Source organism: Artemia franciscana, chromosome 11, assembly GCF_032884065.1.
Source record: "Artemia franciscana chromosome 11, ASM3288406v1, whole genome shotgun sequence".
In the NCBI taxonomy this organism is placed as follows: Eukaryota; Metazoa; Arthropoda; class Branchiopoda; order Anostraca; family Artemiidae; genus Artemia; species Artemia franciscana.
Window position 1 is genome coordinate 41669964 of NC_088873.1, and position 24065 is coordinate 41694028.

Sequence of the window (24065 nt, forward strand, 5' to 3'; positions counted from 1 at the left end):
GAATTCGGTTTTCCCAGATATGGAGTAAAGGCCGACTTGACAGGGAGATGTGGGGCAAAAGTTTTTTAGATGTAGTAACTTATATTTTTGATATTTTAGTTATCTATTTTTTAGTTTGATGAGTAATCACAACATTATTTATTCAGGCTTTTTATGAATTCACTTTTCCACTAAATACGGAATTTAATTTTCTTGTAACCAGGCACAAGTTGTTTTGCTGTTATTTTCATAATCTTTGTTTTGACGTAAAAAGTTTCTGTATGCCACCCTGATGAATTTAGACTAAATTTTTGAATTAGTGGAATCAAAAACTAGATTGTGATTTTCTTGAAATTTTTCGCAAGCAATTCTTGAGGAATCCGTCAGCCATATGGTAAAGTTCTTGAGTACAACTAGTTACATAATTATGCACATGTATAGGTAGTGACCAGAGACTTGTGAGAAAAGGTCAAATTCAAGTTAATGTACAGTCCCATTCTCTATTATACCTGAAAATAAGATCACTGGAGTGGGTTACGACATTGTAATATTCAATTCTTTCCTGCCAGCCAGTGTTGTCACCTAATTTTCATCTTTATTATTTTAAAGTAAAAACCCACTTTCTAAAGTATTGACTTGGTAGAAGGTCGAAGGTCGAAGGTAGAAGGTCATATACAGTGGTGCTTTTACAGCGGGCAAGTACGGTGGGAAATGGGGAACTCTGGGGGTGTGCCTTCCCTCATATGTCTTATTGTTTCTAGTATTTCTGGTTTTTGTGCCCTCCTTCAGAAATGAATTCTTGGACTTATGCCTATTTTATTTATCAATTAATATTTAATTTATTGTATTTTTATTTATAATTTTTTATATTGTGATTAATCTATAAGTAACAACCAACCATGTACTGCACATGACAAAATGCAGTTTTTTGCTTTTGTAGTATTTAATTTATTCTTTTTTGCAGGTGGTTTTTTGGAACAATTTCACGAAAAGATACCGAAAAATTATTAATGAGTGTTGATCTACCTCGTGGTACTTTTATAATTCGTTTATCCGAACAGATACCAGGTGGCTTTTCTTTAAGTATACGTGATTGGGACGATGAAAAAGGATTCCATGTGAAACATTATAAAATTAAAGCTATTGACTCTGGAGGTTATTATATATCAACTCGACAAGTTTTTAGTTCTCTGCCTGAGCTTGTTGACGCATACTGCAGTAAGTAGCTTTTTCTCTAAAAAAAAAAAAAAACAAAAAAAAAAGATAAGCTTAAATTTTAAAAACGGAAAAGCTTAGATTATCAAAGACAGTGTAAATAAAGTTTGGCGATTTGGATTGGCTAATTGAGAACTTACACAACAATATGTATCTTTGAAAATGTTATATTCAATTTTCTACCTTACGAAGTTTTAGCCCTCCTTTGAAGGTTGGGTTGTATTTGGGAATCAACATGTTGCTAGTGTTTGAATTTTTATTGGCGAAAAGTATTGTCAAGTGTAACTAATTAGTTTTGCTCAATAATTTTCACAGTTCAACGTGACAATCCTAAAAAAATGGGGTGCTGGCCTAAAACCTTCATGATTATGACAACATCAAAAAAAAAATCTTAGAAAATTGGGGTTTTCAGGCATAAGTAGACCTTAGACGAGGACATGGGTCAAAAATGTCCTTTGCGCTTTAACGCAATGGAAGATGCGGCTATAGAGGAAACCGTACTATTTTATTTTGGAACATTTAGTTATTTTATGTTTTAGTATTTTTTTGGGGAGTTTTTTAGTTTTTTTTGCTAAGTTTTTTTTCTTCATGGAAGTTAAACCTAAGGTTTCAGAGAATGATAATATTTGATTTGGATATTTTAGTGTTTTTTTGCGTTTTGATAGTTTTTTAGTATTCCTTGTTGGATAAGTAGTTTTGTTTCTACATTTAAGCTTAACTTAATGCAAAATTTGTAAGTTATTGCAAGATGAGATATAAGAAACGATATTATTTTATTTGTTTTTTTTTTCTTTGTGTTTTAGTAATTTTTAGTATTTCTTGTTTATTCAGTAGTTTTGTGTCCATGTAAGATATGGATATAAAAGAAACAGTGACTTATTTGGGTATTTTTTTTTGTGTGTGTGTTGTAGTAAGTCTTTTTAGCAGTTTGTTTAGTATTGAAATAGTTGTTAAACATTTGTTACCTACCACGCCCATCATTTCCTAAAACAAGTCCTATCAAAATTTTAAGATAGCCATTTTGTTCAACGTGGTTGAAAGTTCTGTTAAGTCTTTGAAGATGATAAATCCCTCCCTCCAGTCCTCAGGGTAAGGGATGTAAGTGTTGCCCTGGTTGCATTTAAGATTTTGTAGAAAGCGTGGTCATATAAACTTCGGAGGGGGCTCTGGGGGTTGGTAATCAGAAGCTCTAGTACCATTTTTAAGAGTCAAAGTGATCGGAGAGCAGCTACCCCCACCTTTCACACACACACACACACACATATTATTGTCCAAAATGCATTTAATAGGAATTTTTAGATACCCCAGAGCCTGGGAGCAAGGGTTATAAGTTATGCCCCGGGGGTTTCGAAGGTTTTTCTGGAAGGGATGGTTGTATACACTTTAGAGGAGGCTCATTTGGCTGAAAATGGGAAGAGTCAAAAGTGATGGAAGGCAGCAAGTCCCCCCCCCCCAACTAACACCCTTCACCGGACGAATCTGAATAAAATTGTAGGATAATGATTCTGCTCAAAATAGTCCAAAGAACATATAACAATGCCTCTAGGGTTGACTCAACCCTCATGTGCCCTGAGAATAATGTTTTAAGTCACGTCCTGGGGGCATATAAGGTTTTTATGGAATGGGTGGTCGTATAACCTTCACATGGGGCTCACTTGATTTGAAATTGAAAGTTATGGTGTCCTTTTTAATAGTCAAAAGTGATATGAGAGCAACCAGCCCTCCCCCAAACTCATCATTTCCCCAAAGACTTCATTATTACATTATAACAGATACTGAGGCATTATTTTTCAAAATCAAGGGGGGATGTTTTTTTAATTAAGATACCAAGGTATTTTTCAAAATATAGGAGAGGGGCAAAAAATCCATTTTGCCTTCCTCCCAGATTGGTACCCCTATCAACATCTCTATAGGTTTTGGGTAACACATACGTTTGTTAAAATTTGTTGCAACTGCCCTTGTTAAATAGAGGAAACTATACAGATTAGACCCTTGGCATAGGCTACTGAAAAAAAACAACCGCGGTATACCGCTGTAGCAGCTTGAAAATACACACTGTCGTTGTTTATGAATTAAATAATCAGTATTATTCCTATATATCAATGTTTATGTAGTTTAGTTTACCTTTATTTCTGATAGATAAATTGTTTATTTATTTTTTACATTTATTTTTAAAACGTTCATTAATGCATAATTGTATTTATTTCTAAAGTATTTGCACTTATTTTTCACATTTATTCACATTTATTTTTCTTACCTTTAGCTTGCTGAAGAAAAACGTTTTTCTTTGGTACCGTTTTTCATTTTAAGAACTTGGAAAATAAGCACTGTCAGTATTATCCTGTCTCATCAATGTTTATTAATTTTATTTTTGGTTTTAGCGAACGCTTATGGACTATGTCATCGCCTGGTTACACCTTGTCCTAGACCAAAACCAACAACATGGGACCTTTCACCGGAAACACGGGACGCGTGGGAAATAAGCAGAACTGAAATATCTTTAATTAGGAAGCTTGGAAGTGGTAACTTTGGTGAGGTTTGGTATGGTAAGTTTTTGGGGCTTTTTATCATTTGATTGTAGTTTTTTTTTTATGCCTTTCAAGTGCTGACAAATATGTAAATCATCCTCCAAGAAGTTATCTGGATCTGATCTAAGTGATCTGAGCCAAAGAAGACACATGCCCAGAAGTCTGACATTTTTAACATTTCACTATCTGTTTCTTGGTTCCCTTTACCGTCTGTCGTGCTCAGTTTTTGTTTTTAAATTTTTATCCGGTTTACTTCCATCTCCCATCCACAATCTGTTTCGGTTGATATCTGAACAACATAATCGAAACACGCGCTCTGCCTTTGACCTTCAAGTGGGACGAACTCCAACAGTACGCTCAGATTTTTCCCCGGATGTAGCATGTGCTAAAGTGTGGAACATGCTTCCAAAAGAGCTGAGATGTAGGAGCTCCCTCGGGTCTTTCAAAAATAATTTAAATAAATATTTAGTTAAAGGTCAATAAGTGAATGATAAAAAAAGAAAGATAAATTAAATTGGATGGAGTTTAGAATTTTTTAGTATATTCAGGTGAGGTGGTTGTATGTCCGGGGAGGGAGGGAGGAACCCTATGGTTAAGATTAAAAAAAATCATATAATGAGGAGGTGTGTGGTTGTGTCGAAGAGTGAAGTGGGAGCCGTACTGCGTGTTAGTGAAGAATCTTTTATGTTTATGGGTCTCAACGTGAGTTTTGTCACAGAGCAGTGTACTTTAAGTTTAGTTATTTCCTTTTTTTTAATTAAACCCGATTGAACCTTGAAAAAAAAACCTTAATATTCCTTTTCCTTAAGATTTTTTATTACTTGTTTGTCACTGCTTTTTTTATGATATCAATTGATTATTATGCTAGTGAGTGGCTCTTTTAAATAAAAAGGGGCGATGAAAGACTGAAGTTTTAAACTATTAGAACAATTCCTTTTTAAACTAGTATTATATTACTTTTTTTATCTTAGGGTAGGACAATCTACTCCTAAGATAAAAACTACTCCTAAGATAACTCTACTTTCCTAAGATAAAAACTACTCCTAAGTTAACTACTTAGCATTAATCTCTGTGGTTCAATCCCACTCTCTAGGACTATAATAAGAGAAAGGTTGAGATGGCTAGGGTACGTTAAGTGGATGAAGGATGACAAATTGCCAAATATTGTCCTTGTCGGCCAACTGTCTAAGGACAACCGAAAAGCAGGTCGTGCCTGGTTGGAATGGAAGGATATCGTAAGGAAAGAATTAAGGAAAATGGGATCTTCCTGGGAGGGTGTAAAGAGGAAGGTTTTGAATTAATTTGTGATGGAGGAGGAGCGTGCGTCGCTGTTATGGCCTCAGGTGGTACTCTACATCAGTGAGTTATTTGTAGTAGTAGTAGTGGTTCTTAGCGTTAGACTCTATAAGTCGTATAGTACCAAAGACATCATAATAAAATATTTTATCCCTTAAACCCGTCATAGATTCGCACCTAAAGACTGCGTTGTTCTAAGATGTTATGAAATTATGGTTTTAGGACAGTATCTCATATTTGTCAGTGTTGCCAAATTGTAGCGTGAAAATGACTAAGTGAAACCAATTTGTTAAATTTGACAACTCCTTTCGCCCTTAGAAATCCAAATATTAACATCCTACTGATTTCCAAACACAACACCAAAGGAAATCTACATATTCTTAAGCTATTTACTGTCTTATTCTTTTACATTCTTTTTCACTGATTTTTCCCGCGTTTATTTTTTTTTTATTTTTTTTTAATCTGGCTTCCGATATCATCAGAGGCTATATAATTGCAAAAAAATAGAATTTTCATTGAAGTAGAATAGTGAGGGGAAAAGTGAATTTTGTCCGTGTAATATGAAGAGTGCTATTGACAATCTTAAGAGAATTTGTTCCCTTTTCCTCGAGGATAACCAGACTGCCTGTGCGGAGGTAAGAATAAGGGACTTCGTACTCATTGGAGATAATTGTTAGGCATATCTTTGACAGCGAGCATTCTGTCCGACAGTTTTTTTTCCAAACTTTTCCAAGGGGCATGCGAGCCTCATCAAGGGGGCTCATGAGGGATCAAGGGTTGAGAACCACAACTTGAGACAATTAAAATCGGAAGTACGAAAGTTACCTGGTTATTGTTTTTATAAATGAAAGAATATATTATCATTATTATATTATTTTGTATATATAATATTTTTTATATCAAATGTCTTGTAGTCTTTCCTTGAGTATTTTCATTCATTTTTTAGCTAAATTAATAATATTAAAAAGTAAAAATATTGATATTTATATGTTATTTTCTTCGTTTATCTTTCAGGCCGATGGAGAAACTCAACTAATGTTGCTGTAAAAACATTAAAACCGGGATCAATGTCAGCTCAGGCGTTTTTACGTGAGGCAGCTCTAATGAAGTCTTTCAGGCATCCTAATTTGATCACTCTTTACGCTGTTTGCTCTAGAGAAGAGCCTTTGTATATTATCACAGAGTATATGAGCAAAGGGAGCCTGCTGGAACTGCTCAGAAAGCCTGAAGGACAGTCATTAACTTTTGGGAACCTCGTATCTATTGCTTCTCAGGTCAGTATCGGTCTGCTTTCAGTGACTGTCTAATTCATTATAATTTTCCCATGGTATTTTGGACTCTTGTCTCTTTCTTTCTCTATCTCTTTTTCGATCTCTTTTTTTCTGTCTCTCTCTTTTTCTCTTTCTTGTAAAAAAAAAATGGATAATGATGTTCCAGGATTGAGTTTGGACAAGGATGTATATCCTGTTAGCATTGCCAGGAAGTTTATCAGAAGTTGTTCCCAAAATCCTGTTCTTCTTCTCTGTTTTTTCTATTGAAGCTTGAATGTCATGTTTCTGAAACTGAAGAGGGGGTTTGAAGTCATTTTGTGAGGAAGCTTGTTTTTAATTTTACTTGTAGTTAATGTAATGCAAGATTTACCGCAGAGGGGTCAAATATCCCGGGAAAAAATCTGGTATTTTGCTAATTTTAATTATATTAAGTCTTTATTAATTCAAAATAGTTACAACAAAAATGTCAACTATATATTGTCAATGAAACGTCATCTCTATAATATCAGCAATAGTCAGTGGAGGGCAAGAGCTCAATGTGACTTGACTTCTTTACCAAAGCCATGTGGAAAAACTGGAAATATTTTAATTTAAGATCCATATTTGTACAATTGCCCACTTTTTTCTTCTTTTTTTTTTTAGGAAAATCTGGCATTTTACTAATTTTAATTATGTTAAGTCTTCATTAATAAAAAATGGTTGCAACAAAATGTTAACTCTATATTGTCAATGAAACGTCATCTCTATAATGTCAATAATAGTCAGTGGAGGGCAAGTGCTCAATGTGACTTGACTTCTTTACCAAAGCCATGTTGAAAAACAGGAAATATTTTAATTTAAGATCCATATTTGTATAATTGCCCACTTTTTTCTTCTTTTTTTTTTTTAGCAAAATCTGGTATTTTACTAATTTTAATTATGTTAAGTCTTCATTAATAAAAAATGGTTGCAGCAAAATGTCAACTCTGTATTGTCAATGAAACGTCATCTCTATAATGTCAATAATAGTCAGTGGAGGGCAAGTGCTCAATGTGACTTGACTTCTTTACCAAAGCCATGTTGAAAAACTGGAAATATTTCAATTTAAGATCCATATTTGTACAATTGCCCACGTTTTTCTTCTTTTTTTTTTTTAGCAAAATCTGGTATTTTACTAATTTTAATTAAGTCTTCATTAATAAAAATGGTTGCAACAAAATGTCAACTCTATATTGTCAATGAAACGTCATCTCTATAATGCCAATAATAGTCAATGTAGGGCAAGTGCTCAATGTGACTTGACTTCTTTACCAAAGCCATGTTGAAAAACTGGAAATATTTTAATTTTTAAGATCCATATGTGTACAATTGCCCACGTTTTTCTTGTTTTTTCTACAAAAATTAACCCATAAAGAAGAAAGTATAAGCATTTCTAAATAGCCTCCCTCCCCTTTTCAATCTGCAAGTCTAAGATTGCTAAAACCTGGGACGGAAAACTGCGATGCATGATTCTGTACGTGCGTGGGCCTTTTGGTAAGTGTCCATGTTTTTCTCTTTTTGTAGCCTGATTGATGGAGGAGGGATATTCAATAGATGCTGACGCTGAATAGACGCTCGAAATATTGCTGATATGTCTTATCAAACAGTTCGTGGTAACGAACTGTAATAAGGAGCGATCCGGCTCGATAGTAAAAGAAACTTTAAAAAGTTGGATTTTGATGCTAATAGATGCATCAAAAGTATCAAATTTTTATGCTGATTTAAACTATGTAAGTTTCATCAAATTTAGTCTTCCTTATCAAGAGTTACGAGTCTGAAAAAATTTGCCTTATTTTGGAAAATAGGGGGAAACATCCCCCTAAAAGTCATAGAATCTTAACAAAAATCACACCATCGCATTCAGCGTATCAGAGAACCCTACTGTAGGATTTTCAAGCTCTTATCTACAAAAATGTGGAATTTTGTATTTCTGTAATTTCTATTCGTATAGTAATTTCTGTTCGTTTTAAGTTTTAATGTCGCTCCTTACTTTCAGTTAAAAAAACTTGTTTTTTTTTTTAAATTTAATTGGCAGCCATACGCACAGTGACTTTTCTTTTTGTTTTAAAACATAATGGACCAATTAAATAACTGTGTGGTGGGGAGGGGGGGGGGGGGTTGACATCTCCTCTAGACACCCTACCCCCTGCACACGACGTTGAGCATCAAACAGCTTAAGAAGGAGCAGCTATTCTTTGAAGGTGTAATTGTCTCCGTTAATCAGCCCATCTTTAATGCTTAAGTTTCATAGACGAAAAGCGTTGTCGAATTTTAATTGCCATTTGTAGTTGATTTAACGCTGATATATATTGACAACGCTGATATAACGGATATATAACGCTGAACGCTTCAAACAAAATGCAAGCAAATTGTATGGAGAAAAAAAAACAAGGATATTTCCCCAGTCTAGTGAGAGAAAAAAAATTAAAGGATAAATATGGAGATATTTCTGGCGAGACCTTCAGTCCGACTATCATCAATGCAAAAAAGAAAATAGAGAGTAAAACATAAACAGTTAAAAGTTCTATGGACCATATACAAAAAAGAAAGGCCTAAAAAATGAAAATTTAAAAAGATACAATTAATTAATAATTATAAAATTTATAATTACTAATTATTAAAGAAAATTAATAATTAATAAACAATTAATAATAAAAAATTTTTAATTAGGACAAAATAAAACAGGACAAGCCTAAAAAAATAGTCTACTAAAATGTAAATTAAAAAAAATTATAATTTCTGTTTTGTCCTTCACTAGTTGCTTCATTTTCTCATGCATAGCCATTGTATCTGTAGATATTATTTAGCAATTAGAAAAGTTGTACTTGTTAATAAAAAGTTGTTAATGTTAGTAATTAAAAAGGAAATTAATAATTAATTAACAATGAATAATAAAAAAAAAATCAATATTTAATTAGGACAAAATAAAACAGACAAGCCTAAAAAAAATTACTAGAATGAAAATAAAAAAAAATGTAATTTTTGTTTTGCTTCATTTTGTTTTTCTTCACTGTTCGCTTCATTTTATATTATTTAATAAATTATTATTAGTTTTTGATAAAAAATTTTATTTTATTATTTAATAAAATATTCATAAGTTTTAATATTTAATAAAATTTAATATAAATCAGTAATTATTAATATTGTTAATAATTAAAAAAAAAAGTTTATTTAACGCCAAAAAGGTGTAGGCTATGATTGCTTTATTGTTTGCCTCTATTGCTTTTTTGGTCAATTTATTTGTGATTTTTTAGATTGCAAGTGGTATGGCTTATCTTGAGGCCCGCCAGTTGATCCATCGTGATTTGGCTGCTCGAAACGTTCTTGTGAATGATGCTTATGATGCAAAAATATGTGATTTTGGATTAGCGCGTGTCATCAAAGACGACGAGTACTGCCCTAGTCAGGGATCCAGATTTCCTGTGAAGTGGACTGCCCCAGAAGCTGCACTTTATGGACGTTTTTCTGTGAAATCCGACGTATGGTCTTTTGCTATACTACTTATGGAATTGCTGACTTATGGACAGGTTCCTTATCCTGGTACGTTTTGTTATCAGTATCAGTTGGTTTTATTTTATATTAATATTATTTTACATAATCCTAAATTCAAAATTCGATATAGAGTTTATTTTATTTTTGTGTGGTCTTGCCCCAAATGAAATTGGATGTTGCATATTTTTTGTTCCAAAATAAGTTTGTTAGACAGTAAAAAAAAAAAAAAAAACCTAGAAGGGGTGCCAATTCAGGAAAATACTGGGGTGGGAGGGGGTTGGGGCGTCGAGACGTCGAGAATGTTTTCGTTCCTATTGAAGATACAGAAAAAGAAATATTTTTCAAAATCTTGTTAGGGAAGGGGGTATTTTTTGTTGTGTTCTAAAATATAGGGAGTCAATTTGTCCGTCTCCTCTGCCACTTCTTCAATTGGTGCTGTTGTTTCCTAGTGTGTATTATTCAGTTAGGAACACTGACTGAGGCAAATGTTTGAGTACCTCTAGTTAAAGACTAGGTAACAATAAATTTAGGAATTTAAACCAACATAAAGTCACGTTGTTAAATAAACTTTGTAATTCATATATATGTTTCTTATTAAAATCCTTGAACAAAAACTATTCTCGCTAAAACTTTAAGTTTTCTATTTACGTTTTCCTTTAAGATTATGAAAACATGAGATGCGTCTTTTCGTTTTGTAGTCGAAGATACATAAACGCTAGAAACTAGCAGTTTTCTAGAATGTTTGTAGTATCAACGCGCGACGGGTAGCTTAACCGTCGCGCGTTGCTACACTTTCTAAAGAAAGGAAATTCAAGGAAAACTCTCCCACGGAAAATCCCCCCTTCTCTATGGAAAACTCACCCTCCGTGAAAAACATACCTGCGGAAAATCTCCACATCCCTGCATATTAATAACGATCGTATTTTGAATTTAAAAGAATTTGAAGAATTCTACCAAGAAAATTTCCGCCTGGACAATTCTTCCAGTGGGAATCTCCCCCTCCGGAAATTCCCATTCATCAGGGAATCGTGTTCATAAACAAATAAAAAAACTGTAATGCACTGAACCTATGGATACGAATTTTTTTTCAAACGTCGTGATTTCTGCAATGGAGTTAATCCTAGAATGAATAAAGTTGTCATTTATCTTACATTTACACAAATTACCTGATCAATTTATCTTGATTACATCTGCTAAGGGTTTAACAATATTATGCAAATAATATTTATTATAATATGTGATGTTATATAACAGGTAACTGAAGTGAGTATTTCTCTGGAAGACTTTAGTCAGCAGTTTTTTAGATGTTAACAAGGCAGTATCCATGTTTGTGTCGTTTTTTTATGCCTGAAGGCGAAACAATTATTTCTTATAGCTCTTGAATATAGTCGGTAGGTTTCATTAAATTGTGGTGAGTGTTATGTTTTGGTAAGTACACCCTATTTTGTCTCCCGGCTGAAAGGTCAAGTTGAAATTCTCAGGAAAAATTTTTTAGGGAAAGTCAGGGGTTTCGGAATATCGTGAATGGGCGAAGAGGTCAAAACATTTTCTCTCCAGTTCTATAAAAAGAGTATATGATATCGATATATTTCTTTTTCATGTCTTTTGTGCGACCGGCTCTGTGGTTATTTATAATAAAAGATAAAATTTTAAGTTAGAAAAAAGGTGAAAACCCAAAACATACGGATCTGAAGAAGAAAAGAATCGTCAAAATAAAACAGGGAAAGTGAAGAACTCGCATGAAATTATTTAGCCTATATTTTTTATTACCTATATTTTTACGATGTAGGTGAGCTGTAGATAGACGATGTAGATGAAGTAAGACTTGAAATTGAGTTGAGGTAGGGTTGCCTCATCAAAGCACAGATAACATAAAGAATTATATATAAAGAATTAATTTTTTAGATATTACTTCTTTACCATCTTTGAAGATGGTTACTTTTTAATTGTTTCCTTTTCGAAATCCATTTTTTGTTTTGTTTTTAGTGAGTACTGTTTTTGAACTGTGTATTTTCTAATATTTATTTCTATTGTACTAGGTTGGAAAACTTGGCTTTAAGGATTCGTCAGTAAAATGAGATCCATTTGGTTATAAATTGCTTCCAGGAGGCTTCACATCTGTGACAAAACGCCGAAGTTTCTCAAATTCATTTCAAATGGTCGATTTTTTTTTCATTGAAGTCGCTAAATTTCGTAATTAAAAAAAAAATAGACAAATAAATTAGGCACAGTATCCATTTTAGCCTGATACCTCGGGAATTTGGATTTGTTACGTTAGTCCGGTTGGCGGTTCTCACGAACTAACGAGGAAGCTTAATACTTGCGAAAAAATTTAAATTTTGTCGAAGGGCAACTCTAAAACAAGGAAAAAGAAATATTGTATTTGTAGTAAATTGATACTTGTGCTCAAATAATTTCTTAGACCATACTTCCTTTGCATTTCCTTTTACAAATTAAATAAATGAAAATATAGAAAACGGGAATAATATTTCAACTGAGACAGGGAAAGAAAAAAATATGCAAACAAACTTTAATAATAATAAAGCTACGAAAATTTCGGCTTCACATCTAAAAGCCTTTATCAACGAAAAAAAAACTTCACTAAATTAAAACGAACATTTAAAGAAAAAAAAACAACAACAAAAGAACTTACATCTCAATAAAATCCAGGATAATAAATGTTCACCAATTCAAATAGCCACAAAACAAACAAAATTCATGATGTCATATTGGACATTATTAAGATGTGAGTTCTTTTGTTTTTAGTTTGGGATTTTGGTCTTTTTCTTTTCTTTATATCTTCTATTTGATCTATTTTCGTTTTTTTTTCGTTAATAAGGGTTTCCAGATGTGAAGCTGAAAATTGAGATGTTTATTACTATTAAAAGTTTGTTTGTTTTTAATTGTGTATTGTGTTATTTTTTCTGTTTTCCCATTATTTTATTTGAAACATTATACCCCCTTTTCCACATTTTCGTTTGTCTAGACTCTGCCCTTTGTTTCGAGAAAGTGATTTGAATCTAATTCTTGTTTGGTGTTTTCGGCATTGCAACTTTCTTCTATATTTGCTGCGTTCTTATCGGAATATAAAAATTGTCGTTCGCTCTGGTACGGTTGATACTATCCCTGTTTTTGTATAGATAGATAGATAATTTTTTATTGGCAACAATTAAATAAATAAATATGACAAACCAGTGCACATGCCTGGTGGCATACTTTGGCACTGACAATTTTACAATGTTACATACACTAGCACTGACAAAATAAAAATAAATCAAGCCAAAGTAAATACAAGCCTACAGCATCAGCATAAAAAAAAAAAAAAAATAATTCCCCGCAACATATTAAACACAAAAGACCTAATCATTTGATATTTAATTAAATATTTAAAAATCCGTCATAACTTACATATAAATCCGTCATACCTTTACTCCTCGCACCCAATAATTTTGACAAATTTTTGGTCAAAGTAATCAACTTACTTCTGGTGCTTCCCCACGGTTGGGCCTGCATTACCGTTCTGTGCGGTTGCTAAGTTTTGTCTAACTTTGTATAGTCGTTAATCTCGTTATTTTCTTTTTTTGTTTATTTTCGTTATTTTTGTTTGACTTTCTCTTCGCTTTTTACTCTTTTTTTCTCTTTCTCTTTTCTTTTTTATTCCTCTGTTTTTTAGTCTGTGAGTGGGATATACATATAAATATAACGCCACATCATCTAAAGTCTTTAACATTAGTCTTGACTGTGGGATTATAGCGGCACCCCGGAGAATGTTGTATCATTTTATTGCAAACATTCTCAATCTTTATCGGGTTATACTAAAAACATCGATTTTTTTCCGCAGCTCCTAAAAAAAAAGGTACTTCTTTTTTATCTTCTTGAGAAATTGGAAAACTTGCCTTTTTTTAAAAGCGATTGTTCATTTAACAACAAAAAATTTGAAATAGATACTATTTTCCTTGAAATGATGTGAAATGTTTAATTTTGACTATTTCAGTAAAATACATATTGAGTCTGGACAGCCACTATAGCCTTGGTTGTAGCGGCTGATCGTAGCGCAAATGCATTCGTTAAGGGTTTCCACGTGCAGTTGAGGTGCCCTTAAATGTTGTTAGGTTAGTTTAAAAATAAATTAAACACAAATTTCAAATTCAGAAATTTTTTTTATTGTAAATCGGTTTATGATTGGCATTGTCAAAATCACTGATGGGAGGGATGGGCTTGCAGTTCAATATAAAAACATCTCAAATTTTGGAATAAGATTAAATATGGTTACTCATTTCTTGCGCAGCGTTAACTTTCGAGCCATTTTTATTTTTATTACGATGAGAGCCGAAAAGCCAGTTTCGCACAAACAAAACACTGCAAACGGAATATATACGTATCGGATATTAGTCTTTTACTGATGTCCAGAAAATAGAAATGCTTATGCCACCAAATTTTGTCTTAAACATGTTATCGCAGGGCAGCTCAACGAGAGACTTGTTTTCCAAAGAAGTTAAATCAGATGGAGCATTGGCCCTAAATGGGCAATGAATCCACGTAAATTTCTCGATATTGTCGATTTCTAAGTTTTCGGTACGTTAAATTTCTTGATAAGAATATATTATCGCAGGACAGCTCAACGAAAGACTCGTCTTCCAAAGAACTAAGTTCAGATGGAGCCTTGGCCCTTAATGGGTCTTGAATCCACATAAGTTTCTCGATATTGTCTGCTTGAAACTATTTTTCGAACTATTTCATAAGTTGCGATAGGTGCCCTTCAAAATGAAGTTTTAAATTGCTAGAGAAATTAATCTAATTGGAGGTTACAAACAGGTGCAACAAGGGAAAACAATCATTAATACCATCATCATCAATACGTATTTTCCATAGCTTTAATTTCTTCTGAAAGCTAAAATCTTTTCCAAAAAATTTTGCGAGTCGAGAATTCCCGCAAATTTGACGAAACGTTTAGCTCAATATTTCTTGTCACCCTTATGGCAACAGCGCGGCCATATTAAGTACCTCTGTTCTACGCTTATAAAATTTTGCTATTGTATATTCAAGCGCACATTTGAACTTCTGAAAAATTCTGGCGTCCTGAAGTGCAAATGACGATTGGGAGTATATATTGTTTTATTATTATTATCAACTGGTGTCAAACAGTGGCATCAGAAATAAAAAGTGATAAATATTGTGGTGATGCTGAACGCGTTCTCGGTTATAATACTTTAGTTCATTCACTTAGTTTGTTCATGAATGACTTCTTTTGCAGGTGATTCTGCGAAAGAATGTTCATTAATTGTTCATGAATGTTCACAATTCAGTTCATTCATTCAGTTTATTCATGTACATCTTTATTTGCAGATGATCTTACTATGTGATTCTATAAATGAATGCTCATGCATTTTTCATGAATCTTCAAAATTCAGTTCATTCATTCAGTTTATTCATGTACATCTTTATTTGCAGGTGATCTTATTATTTGATTCTATAAATGAATGTTCATGGATTTTTCATGAATCTTCACAATTCAGTTCATTCATTCAGTTTATTCATGTACATCTTTATTTGCAGATGATCTTATGATGTGATTCTATAAATGAATGTTCATGGATTATTCATGAATCTTCAAATTTCAGTTCATTCATTCAGTTTATTTGATGTTTCAGTTTATTTACATACAGCTTCATTTGCAGGTATGCATAATCGAGAAGTAATTGAACAGGTGGAACGAGGCTATCGAATGCCAAAGCCAAGTGGTGTTATGTTCCCTGACATGTTATATGGACTGGTTCTTGAGTGCTGGCACACGGACCCTGAGCGTAGACCCACTTTTGAGTATCTTCACCACTTTTTTGAGGATTTCCCAGTTGCGTCAGAAGTGCCATACAGGGAAGTGTTTGATTAATTATAGAAAACATTTTTCAGTGACATATCTCGACAGCTCAGACTAGTCCTTGTTAAGCAAAAGGATGTTCTAATCCTGGTTTCCCTGGTTTTCAAATTTCCAAGTGTGTGTAGTTTATTGGAAGCCAAATATTTATGGAGTCATTTTTACAAATATTGCATGAATTTTTTTTCGACTGACCGACGTCTTTTTCATTTCACTTCTTTTTTTCATATGACTGATCAATTTTCGTACAATTTTTCAGTATCCTAGCCGTCTTAGCCGAGTGGTTAGCGTGCTACATATGAAGTCCTTTGTCCATGAGGACAGGGATTCGAATCTTGGTGTCACTGGGGATTCGGAACATGGGTCACAGGCTTGACTCTGTAAACTTAGCCAGAGTCAATCCAGCTCTAAAATAAGTGACTATAGAAATCTGGGGAAGGTAGACAGGAAGGGTTTGCGATAGCACAGGATGCCCTCCCCCCTCTTGCACTTCTTGGCTGAAGGGTCGTGAAACAGAGATCAGCACCGCCACTAGGGACTGCAAAACGTAGTGTCGTATTCTTGACCTTAACTTTTATGTCAGTATTCGTACGTGGAGTAATACGAGGTCACTCATTATTTTTCAGTAAATTTTTATCTCATTCGTTTTTTCTTCTACAAGTTTGACGTGAGAATTCAGTAATATCAGTTTTGTAAGGTCTAAAATTTAAGTTTTTTCGAGTTCATTTTTTTCAAATATTTGTGCCAGTTTGAAATCAGTTGAGTTTACGGTTGATTCTACTTAATTAGCGGCCGATTATTAAGGGACACGTCAAGATGCAGTATTTTCACCAGTTTCTATTGAATATATCTGTGATTTGTTTTACTCAGCCCTAATCCGCTGTAACGAATTTTTGTATGGTCATTTGATAATTTGAAGGCCGATTCGGTGCCTTCTGTAAGTGCAAAAGACATTGTTAAATTAAGTACAAGCCGAAGTTGTTTGAATGCCAAAGAATGATTGTGCGTCCTGTGCATAATATTGGTGAGGTTTTGTGCTGCTTCCAAAAAAAAAAACGTTTTAAGACGCACTGCTTATTTTGTTTCCTAAAGTTTGTTATTTTTTTTGTCGTGATTGCTTCTGTTTTTCCGGCAGATTATTCAAATGAATGGTATACATACAATTGCTTTTAACTTTGTAAGACTAATTGTTTAATTTGCTGTATAAGGGTACTTCTGTTCAGGGTTGCCAACGCTGTGTACCAGTTTTCTGACTAAAATAGTACCACAAAAGATTAATTTGTACCATCTGAACAGCAGTACACATATAATTACTTTTAACTTTGTAAGATTATTTTGCAAGAATTACTGTTTAATTTGTTTTATTTGCTGTAAAATGATACTTCTGTTCAGGGTTGCCAACGCTTTGAAGTAAACTTTACCAGTTTTCTGACTAAAATAGTACCACAAAAGATTAATTTGTACCATCTGAACTGCAGGTTGAACATTAGCCATAATAAGATTAAAAGACGAACTGTTTACTTTTTTCCTAAAATTAGTTTTTAGTTGTTTTTTTTTTGTTGGCTTTTTCTTCGCAATCGAGGCTGTTTTAACGGCAGATTATTCAAATTAATCTTACACATATAATTACTTTTAACTTTGTAAGATTACTTTGCAAGAATAATTGTTTAATTTGTTTTATTTGCTGTAAAATGATACTTCTGTTCAGGGTTGCCAACGCTTTGAAATAAATTGCACCAGTTTTCTGACTAAAATAGTACCACAAAAGATTAATTTGTACCATCGGAACAACAGTTTGAAAATAAGCCATAATAAGATCAAAAGACGAACTGTTTACTTTTTTCCTAAAATTAGTTTTTTTTTTTGTCGCGATCGCAACTGTTTTAGTGGCAGATTCTTCCTATGAATAGTATGGGTATATAAATATTTTTAACTTCTTAAGAATATACTATGTTAATTATCTGATATTTTTTTTATTTGCTGTAAAACAATAATTCTGTCCAGCGTTGCAAACTCTTTGAAATAAACAGTACCAGTTTTCCGTCTAAAATTGTACTGCAAGAGATTAATTTGTACCATCTGAAGCAGCAGGTTGTAAATTTGCCGTACCATTAAGAAAATTTTCAATACGCTAAAACTTGAACAGACGTGTAAGTCAGAAAGGAATAAGAAAAAAAAAATATCGGAAAATTTGTACTGCACAAATTGTACCAAAAAAATTGTTTCGAAAACGGTAAAATTACACCGTTTTGTCAATGCTGCTTCTGTTCAAAGAATGGTTATTATAAACGAATATAATAGCCTAATTTAATAAGTACTGTGATAACCGTTAAGGAAGGGAATTAGAAACGCTACTACCGTAATATATTGTGTAATTTCTAAATAAATGTTTGGGAAATGATGATGTCTGATCTAGCATAAACAATGTCACTAGCCACCTTTGACTCAAAAATTAACATCGTAATTTACATTAGAAGTTTACACATGAATTATATCATTTTATATTGCTCAACATATAAATATGATTGTACTTGGGAAGGGGCTCTGAAGGAAGATTGGTCTGATAAACCTGACGTTGGTTGCTTGAGATATCTAATATCGATAATTCACTTACTCTGAGCATACCCCCGAAAATGTGAAAAAGAGCAAGAGTTAAATCGATGGGATAACTTCCGTAGTTGTAAATCATCCGAAGGCATCTTAATTTCATCCGAACAATCCAAAATACCCCTGCCTCTGTGGGCAGATTATGCCAAACATTCCACCTTTAAAGTAGTGGCGACAATTAGGGGAGAGAGCTCTGTCACCCTTGATTTTTTGCGAAAAAACGACAAATTTTGCCCCCTCTATTGAAAATACATTCCCCCCCCCTCTCCCTTAAATTCTTGTGAATTGACGCCACTGTGATGTAGTATGAAGACTAAACTCTTTTTCTTCATAGCCATGTTTATGGGGCAAGTAACAGTATTAAAGTCGAAACTTCCCATTAGTCATTCCCTTGCTCATAGTGATGATTATAATCACTTTTCTTCATTAAAAGATCATTATACCTCATAGAGTCATTGCTCTTCATTATTGATCTTTTAAATTACACTCCCAAGTAAGTTTCAGGGGTTTGCAGCGATCATTTTGGCTACGCGAATTCAAAATTTAGATGAAAAGTTGCCATAACACCTATAAACTTATATTTATCTCCAGATTGGAACGATATCTCTTAGTGACCTAACTCGTGAATTTCAAATAGTATACAAAGAGGTCTTCTTTACATACTGGTCTCAGGTCTTGGTCATACCCACTCTCAGGTCTTCTGATGAATTTCAAACTTTCACATCCAGTTCTTGTTTGAGAGTTGGGCTTGCTACTTCTCTAAAAATGACGCTCTAGAGAACAAGGGCTACTTAAAGTTGAGTCACTCTAAGGGGTGTATTTATTTGGCATACATACAAGTACGGATTTAGAAGTGGGTCTGACAAACTCAAAGTTTGAGTAAAAAATCCTATTTCACTATTTTTAGTTGTGTCGGATTTTACTTTAGCTGTAAATACTTTCTAGACTCTAGAGAACAAGGGTTACTCAAAGTTGAGCTACTCAAAGGGGTGTATTTATTTGGCATACATACAAGTACGAATTTCGAAGTGGGTCTGACAAACTCAAAGTTGAGTTTGGGCAACAATGCTAAATTTAATATTATTTCATTTTAAACCGTATATTTTTCTTTTAAGCCGAAAATAAGAAAGATCTATGTTTTTCTGTATATAATTTGATCAGTCTAAAATATCTTGAGCATAGGTTAAGGGGAAATCCAATATACCATTGGATGAGCCTGTATTAATTCATCCTATTTCTGATCTGACAAATTAGCAAATTAAACACTAATATATTTAAGTTTATTTCTTTGTATTATATTGCTGGTGGTACCACGGTTTTATTGTCTATGGATAGAAGTTTGCTATCTTGTTAGTTCGAATAATCTATACGTAAATATATTCTAAGACCACTCTGGCTAAACATGACGTTTGACCATAAAACCAAAAAATGTAAATAATAATAATAAAAAAACAAGAGTGATTTCCATCTAGCGGACCAAAAGAAATGAAAATCAAAAAGTAGATATTTCGGGAAGGACCTCCGCCAAGCCGTCCCCAGTACTAAAAAAATAAACTAACTAATCTTTTGAAATGAACTCAGACAGAGCCGAAAAAACACTGAGTCAAAGGTTTTTTTTTTTAATTTTAACTTTTTGGTCCACTAGCTGGAAATTACCCTCGTTTTCTTTTTTTTTATAAATTTATTTCTCCTCTTTTCTGTCAAAAGAATCAAGGCTCATATATTTATATTCAAAGATTTTCTATTTAAGTCAATAAACTTATTTCCAAAATACTCGCGGAAATATATTTCACGTATTCTTGCTACTACTCCTTGTACTCATATCCATCATTTTCACAGGTCTGTGGTAATTACCCCAAACCGTTTGCTAAGCTATTTTCAAAGGGAGGATCGAGGTGTAATTAAACATATTATATCATATTAAACATATTATATTATATCCTGCTTATTTTGTCTTTGAATGCAACTCAGCAAACGATTTTGGGAATTATTTTAGAAGATTGAAAATGTCAGATTCAACCTTTTGCCGTAACAACGGTGATATATAAGCTAGTAGTTCTGTCTTAAATCGCTAGGTGGTACCATGTAAATACCGGAGATTAAAATGTAAATCAGCTGTCTTACTGATTTGAATAATCTGCATATTTATTCATGTTCAAAGACTGTCAACTTTGACTGTAAACTTATGTCCAAACACTTGCCTACTATCGTATGTACTCTTACTTTTTCATGACGAATTTGCTTGTTTTATATTTTTTGAGAGTTGATGTTATTTTATATAAAAGGCGTTTTTCCGCTAATATACGGGTCTAATCTCCTCTTTCTGATAGGCATTCGTAAAAAAAGATCTTTTAATTTTGGCGCATTAAAACATTTAGAAGATTTCTATTATCGAAACACTATTATTCTCTTTGAAATACTATTGAAATTTCTGAACGGTTGTTCTGTCTTGTTTATTAGTAGTTTTAAAGGTCTTTACGGTAACGTCAGTTTGAGTGGCTCATGAAGATTTTGAGGTAATTACTTCTAAATTTCAATTTATTGTTTATATACAACATTGCAAAACCAATGTAGAGATACAATGTATAACGAAAAGATAAGACAAACGTATGATGGGGATTTATGGACGATAGGCATAAAGGATGAAGATCCTCCAGAGCCATTGACGGCGCATAAGGATGAAAGATAATGATCGTCCAGAGCCATTGATGGCACATAAGGATGAGGGATAAAGATCCTCCAGAGCCATTGATGGCGCATAAGGATGGGAGATAAAGATCCTCCAGAGCCATTGAGGCACATAGGATGTCGAAACAATGTTTCAGTCGCTGGGTCTTCCTGACAGGTAGTACGCATTTGGCCTAACCTTGCGGTGGTTATAACATTGTGCTGGTTATAAATGAGGGCAAGTAATAAATTTCAGGAATACCCTTGAGCTATAAAATATAGGTGTCTAAGGAGGATCCTTGCTTTCCATAAACGAAGAAAAAAACATAGCAAGGAATTTCATAGGAGTTAGATTTATATGAATTTCTAATTTACTAAAATAATTAGTTAAAAAAAAACCATCTAAATAAGCGTAAAAAAGGAGATATTAATTATTCACAGTAAAATAATAAGATAAAATCAATGACAACGAATTAAACGGACATAACTGATTTCCTGAAATTTTAGTAGAATCTTTAGAAATATCAGGATCGTTGCCTCTTGATAGCCAAATAAATTAAAATGGGAAATATGTGATAAGTTTTTATTTGGAATTAAAAAGATTTATTAGGTGAAGTAGCATTTTTTTTTTGTAATAAAGTTATTGGTAGCAAGTAAAAGTGACTAAGCCTGTATAAACCTGCCAAGTTTGCGTTACTGCAAGTGTACTGCAAGAAACCCTAAATTAACTCTGATAGGCCTGCGAATTAGGTCAATCTAGACATCAAAGGCCTTTCAAGCCTTGTTACTGCATGGTATCTATCCCAAGAACATTCTACCTTTCTATTCGTATACGCAGGATTGAATGGTTGGGTGGAACATTACTGTTACCCTTGATGCATCACAAGAACGTGTGAAAAACCCCCACGAAAAAATAAAGAAGTAAACATGGAGATGAGGAAGTAGTACTAGAGGACAATCTGAGGGGGATCAAACAGAAAAAAAATTATGCACTTTCTAGTCTCTGTTTTCCTTTAGATGGTGCTTATGGAGCAGTCCTAGAGAGGAGGGGAGATTGTGCTTAACTGTGTGCCCTATTCTAGGTTCGAGGATACCCCAGATCATGGGCCCAAGGGATTTTTGCGAAATTATAGGTGCTTTTTATTCTATCAAATAAAAAGTGATTTTTTGTTATTCCCCGTCCCAGCCCTACCTCCGTATATCCTTTCCCAGTATTCATGTTTTCCCACGATGGAATCACGTAACTGAATATGAAACTGGTTAGAAAGGAGTGAGGATTCTGGCTCTTTAATGCCAATATTAACAAAAGAAAAAGCATTATTTTCTCTACAAACACTAAATAATGCGTGTATTTTATCTATCAACTTTATTGAAATATTAGTATGCATTCGACTTTGGTCCATGATCAAACTGGCATTTTTCAGTTTAAATAGGAGTTCGATCTCCTCTTTGCCTAATAAAAGGGATTCTTAAATTATTGATACCCAAATATTTAAAATGTTTGTAAAGTCTCCTAAATCAGTGTATGTTGTTATAGGTAAGACACTCTTACCAAAATATCCTTCTTCGTGAAAATGCACGTGTAGGTTAAGGATTTAAAGTATGTGTGGCACTTGTTAATTAAACGAAACATACTCGAGATTCACGCTTAGGTTACATCTGAGAAAACCGGTTTCATAGCCATAAGGAAAAGTGACAGAACAGATGGGAAATTTATAATTTGAGCTCTAAATTTGCACATTAGGGGGGAGTAAAGTATTTAGAAAGTGTTAAGCTCGAAAACAATTCTTGCTGCATGTTATGCATTTGTATATAACCGTTGTAATTAACACATTTTGTACGCAGACCTACTATATTTTAACCCCCCCCCCCCCCCCCACCATCCTAATATGCAAATATACAGCCCAAATTATATATTTCTCATCTATTCTGTCACTTTTCTTTGTGGCTATGAAACCAGTTTTCTCTTATCAAACCTGAGAATAATTATAGAGTGTGTTTCGCTTAATTAACAATTTTCGTAAGCGTTCGCTCTGAAACAAGCAATTTTGTGACAAGCCAGCAGGTGTAACTTGTACCAAAAGAACAATACGCTTATACTAGTATCAGATCTTTCAATTCACCGAGCCAGAATTTTCATATTACATCGACTTCTTCTTGGAAATGGCTCTATTTTCAACTGATGCTCAACATATTTTCAATCTTAAAGCTCATGCACACTCCTAAAGTTTAATTCAGTAGATGGATCAGCTATGGCTAAGGATTAAATAATAAGGATAAATAATCCGACATATATCCGGTTTAACCTATGTTAACTCTTTCTACACAGTTATTTTAAGGAAATGTTGAGGGATATGTTGTACAGGATCAAAATACACTATGTATATGTTTTTTTTCATATGGGTATATCAGCAAAATCTTGGAAACGGCTTTAAACCTTTAAAGAAAATTAAATGCTTTGTTCCATAAACTTTTATCTTCTCAATATATATATAGTCAATATTCCAAGCGTTATACGTTGATCCAGACCATAGTTTAAAAATCTTAGGAGGCAAGACCCATGTTGTGGAGAAACGCCTGACTGTAACTATATTGTATAATTGTAAATAGTGTGATAGTTATGACAAGGTCTCTTCTACCTCATTCTCGTTTCTTAATGCGATGTTTGCCTGTCCTTTTATTTTCTAGTACTGGCACTCTTTCCTTTGTAATACTCCTATACTTCTGTTTCATTATTATTGTTTCTAGAAAATCCCGACCTAAATCTCAGTTGGAATAACACGAGGCTTTGTTTGCCCATAAAGAAATTTTTGTACGTATATGTATTGTGCAATTAAAACTTATGCAGTTGAGCATTAACCTTGAGTTAGTTCAAGCCAATGGGCTGTCCACTCTCCGCCACCTCGTAGACTACTCAGACGCCACTTTTTCTGATATATGAGAGACACTTCTGCCACGCCGCACGTCTTCATGCCATTCATGGCCTGTGCCACCTAGTGTACATGATTTAAGGAAGTGGGATCCCGTTTCGGGTTCATTATTCCAGTTAAGCCTTTGTTCGCGTTATCTCAACGCTACAGTTAATTAATACTTTCACGGGCTCTGAATGATTTGATG

The 24065-nt window shown here is 33.5% G+C and overlaps 1 protein-coding gene across 1 annotated transcript in view; it reads left to right on the forward strand.

The window, feature by feature from the left end:
• LOC136033238 (tyrosine-protein kinase Src64B-like) overlaps nucleotides 1-23807 on the forward strand; it is a 48114-nt gene extending 24307 nt beyond the window's left edge. Inside the window, exons 6-10 of the mRNA XM_065713952.1 lie at nucleotides 944-1197; nucleotides 3576-3740; nucleotides 6033-6292; nucleotides 9562-9847; nucleotides 15478-23807. Of these exons, the coding sequence (XP_065570024.1) occupies nucleotides 944-1197; nucleotides 3576-3740; nucleotides 6033-6292; nucleotides 9562-9847; nucleotides 15478-15689 (1177 nt within the window). The 3' untranslated portion in view covers nucleotides 15690-23807. The remainder of the gene's footprint in view (nucleotides 1-943; nucleotides 1198-3575; nucleotides 3741-6032; nucleotides 6293-9561; nucleotides 9848-15477) is intronic.
• Nucleotides 23808-24065: the final 258 nt, after the last annotated feature.